This window comes from Beauveria bassiana (genome assembly GCF_000280675.1).
Source record: "Beauveria bassiana ARSEF 2860 unplaced genomic scaffold BBA_S00150, whole genome shotgun sequence".
Lineage (NCBI taxonomy): Eukaryota > Fungi > Ascomycota > Sordariomycetes > Hypocreales > Cordycipitaceae > Beauveria > Beauveria bassiana.
The window spans coordinates 655-4537 of record NW_007930985.1 but is presented as its reverse complement, the minus strand read 5'-3'; the positions used below and the strand labels follow the sequence as shown (position 1 = coordinate 4537).

The window sequence follows — 3883 nt, the reverse complement described above, 5'->3', positions numbered from 1 at the left end:
AACAGGTCTTCATACAACCTCTTCGTGTGTTCACCTGGTAAGGCTGAGTCAATACTTTTCGAGTACTTCCCAACGTTCTCTGGAATACGCCTTTCTGCTTTCAGCTTCTTTTTCTCAATGTTAACGGTGGTGGAGAGCATCCTGGGAAATTGCCGTTCAGGTGTCGCTCCCTCGTGTAGCTTCCTTGGCTTTCTTCTTCGCAGCTTTGAGGAGCTCCTCGTCGCTTTCTGACGGTACCCAAATGACCGAGGTAACGGTTCCCTTCTCCTGGAGCTCCTGTATCGAGTCGTATATGCAGCGAATGAATTCTTGTCCTGACTGCTGATGCGGATTCATTAACGACTGCACAGCAGCTCTGTTTCTTGTCAGAATCGATACACGCCTGCAATCACTGGGTATATGCCTTAGCACATATGCCATGGCTGCCAACGCTCCCGAGTATGGGCTCTGCTCTGCTCTTGGCCCTAGAGTGAACGAGAACGTCTCCCGTCTCACACTCCGTTGTGGTGTGACTGAACATTGAATAACTCCTCCCACACCAACTGCGCCATTGCGTGCGGAGCTGCTCGCTGCCACAACTACATCTCCTCCCACTAACAGATTCTTGTCGGCCTTGCCATCCCCTTCAGCCTCCATCCTCTTTCTCCACGGTTCTATTGCAAACGGTAAAATAGTTTCCAATTCGTCCGTCGGCACATCTCGCAACCTGCGTGTTACCTGGTACAGAGGTGATCGGAACGCGGCGTAGGACTTTCTCATGCGCGACGTCACTCGCCGTAATGGATTGGTGTCCGGCAACGAGTGGATCGCCAACCACATTTTAATCACCCTTTTCCAAAGTCGCTCTCCAACGCTCACAAGATTGGCTTCCGCCTCTGCTACTGCTGAGGCGACCGTGAGGAACGTCCCCACAATCGCTTGTGCGCCCGCTTTTTGAACCCGATTGATAGGCCCGACTAATTTGTCCTGATATGCGTGCATCCACACACTGGCTGCGTAGTCGACTAACGGAACCACCGTGGATGTAAATAGTTGTCTTGCTGTCGCGGCAGAAAGTCCTCTCAGTCGTTTCAGTTCCATGGCCGCTTCAAGCCCTTTTGTTGATGCTCGTGCGATGTGCTGCTTGTACTTGAGGCGTGAGTCCATAATGACGCCCAGAATTTTAACAGGATCTTTTGGCATGACCGCCTGCCCCCGAATCATCACTGGGGTAGGGTCAGCTTTCCGTGCGTTGCGCCATTGGCATCAATGCGTCTCTGTACCAGATCGGCGTTGAAGAAAATGTAGCAAATTGGTGAAAGCGGCGACCCTTGAGGCAGTCCTGCCTGGTGTAGTGTTCTGGTTCCAGACAGGTGTCCGTTGACCAAAATCGAGGCTGTGCGGTCAGCACAGAATGATCCAATCCATCGCACCAGCGTCTCTGGTATTCCCCTGGCTCTCATCCTTTGCAGTAACCGTTCTCTGCAAACCCCATTATAGGCCCCTTTCACGTCGAAACTTATCAAACTGACAACTCGTCTTCCCCTCCACGCATTGTATATCTGTTCCTGCAAAAGTAGCAATGCCTGCTCCGCCGAACGTTGCTTACGGGCTCCAAAATGGTTGGTGGGTAACAAACCAAACGTTTCCACGGCATACGAAATCCTCTCTGCAATCACTGCCTCCAACACTTTCCCCAACGTACTCAACAGTGAAATCGGTCTCCACGCCTTCGCCACCGTGTAGTTCTCTTTTCCTGGTTTCTTCAATGGGATAATCTTGGCATGTCTCCATTGGTCTGGCAGGACTCCTTCGATGAGAGACGCTTGGAAAAGCCCAAGCACCCTCTGTTTGACCGACGGCCAAATTTCTTTCCACACTGCCACCGGTAGACCATCGTCACCTGGCGCTTTCCACGACTTCGCTCTGAACAATTGTCTCTCCACTTCTTCCATCGTGATTTCTGGCATGGGTACTGGCCCCCGCTGTGACTCTTCTGCTTCATCCTGAATGTCACCCGGCAAGGGTGGGAAAAAGGTCGAAAGAAGCTCTTCGGCTTGTTTCTCGACAGTGGTGGTTGTTGTGTTGTCAGCTCGTACGAGTTGCGGCACCTTACCAAATGCCGACCCATCGCCTGACTTCAGGTATTTGGCTGCCTTCCATATATTGTCATTATCCGCCAGAAATTCATCCCAGTGAGCCTTCTTTTGCTGTCTGATGGTATCGTGATACTGTTTCGCCGCTGCTCTGGCCGTTCTTTCGAGTTCTTCCCCATTGCACCCTGCTCGCCTTACTGATCTCGCTTTGTTGCGCCAGTGCGTATATACTCGGCGCAGTTGAGTAAGATCTGACGTCCACCATCGTTTTGTGTATGGAGACGGTTTCGCCCTTGGTGTGAGCGCATGAACCGCTTCTAACACCACGGTCATCAGTCTGTCTGTGTTTTGTTGCACCGTGCCTTCTTCTGGCAGCTTCTTCAGCGCCTCCTCGATCCTCCCATTAATTTTCTTCCAGGTTGCGTTCTTGAAAAGGAGACGTTTAGGTTGCTCCATGGCGGGTACCGCCGCGTCAAAAACCGTGTCAATCGTGCAGTGGTCCGAGCCATGGTCTGTCTTGTAAAGCCCACACCGGATTACCCCCTCAGCCAGCTCGCCCGACGCAAGCACGAGGTCGATTGTTGATTCATGCTCCCCGCTTTGCCATGTCTTGGTGCCACGCGGCAGTAGACTGTGCAACGAGAGTTCGTTCATCAAATCAATAATTGCATCTCCTTCGCCCTGTCTCACCATGGAGACTTCGTTTCCCCCCCACAACTGATCATGCCGATTGAAGTCACCCATAACTACCATGCCTACCACCCCTCCCTCCTTACGCCTAGCATCCTGTATCAACTTGCGCAGTGTATCGCACGTGTTAACTAGCGCCTGCGCGTCATGACCTTCCACATACACCGAAACCACCAGAAGCACGCGATCGGAGATGCGTACAAGTGCCGCCGTCATGTCCGAGGACTCAATGGGGACTTGCTCTGCATCTAGATCTTTTGCAATCCACAGCATGCTTCTGATAGCCCATCTACCTTCTTCCTTCCAGACCGATGGTACCATCTTCACCCACTTGTGGTGTACCATTGGGGTAGTCAGCAGCCGACCCTTTATTATCCTTGCCTGTGGTTCCTGAATCGCTACTACTGCTGCATCTCGAATATCTTCATCGTTCATCAAACTGTCATGCACTTCGCCTCGTTTCCGCACATTTAGCTGAATAAGACGAAGCGACTTATTCATGTCTATGAGGGTAAAGTTTCCGGCAGTTTTTGCTGAATGACTCGTGGGGTCCACCACACGGGACGCATTTTGCGATCATTGTTGCGCAAGTGCTGTGATGGTGGCCTTCCTGTGCACATTTGCCACACACCTGCGGTTTCTTGCACTGGTATGCTTTGTGATCCGTCAGTTCTTGGCAGTTATAGCACTGGTTGGGCCGCTCGCTAGGTTCGAAAACTGCAGTTCTCCCCGATAGTTCTCCAGCGCGGAAAAAGCCGTCTGCGAGGAATCGTCTAGCCTCTGATTCTTTTTCAAGGCAGACCACGATGGACCATGCTGTTTCAGGAATCTGTGGCTCAACCATGTGGCTTTCGTGACTCTAGTGTCGTTCTGGGTGGATAGCATTTCCGTCAGGCTTGGAAGTTCTTTTCCAGCTTGATCTAGCACTACATCTCGCACGACATTGTCCACTCGAATTCGATGCAGCTCGTCACGAAGCACCCTTGTGCCTTCGGGTAGTTTCGCTTCCACCAGTTGCTTTATTTTTTGCTGTTCTTCCTCATTTCGGCACATGACTCGGAAGCGTGACGTGTCTTTAGGGTCTCTTGTAACGGCGCGGCATCGCCATGTTGCGGATT

The 3883-nt window shown here is 51.8% G+C and overlaps 1 protein-coding gene across 1 annotated transcript; it reads right to left on the bottom strand.

Moving 5' to 3' along the window:
* Positions 1-156: 156 nt before the first annotated feature.
* On the bottom strand, positions 157-3609 carry BBA_10353 (reverse transcriptase; the record flags this gene model as incomplete). Its single annotated transcript, XM_008605450.1, has 3 exons — positions 157-1205; positions 1685-3239; positions 3397-3609. The coding sequence occupies 3 exons, from the start codon at positions 3607-3609 to the stop codon at positions 157-159; spliced, it is 2817 nt and encodes a 938-aa protein (XP_008603672.1).
* Positions 3610-3883: the final 274 nt, after the last annotated feature.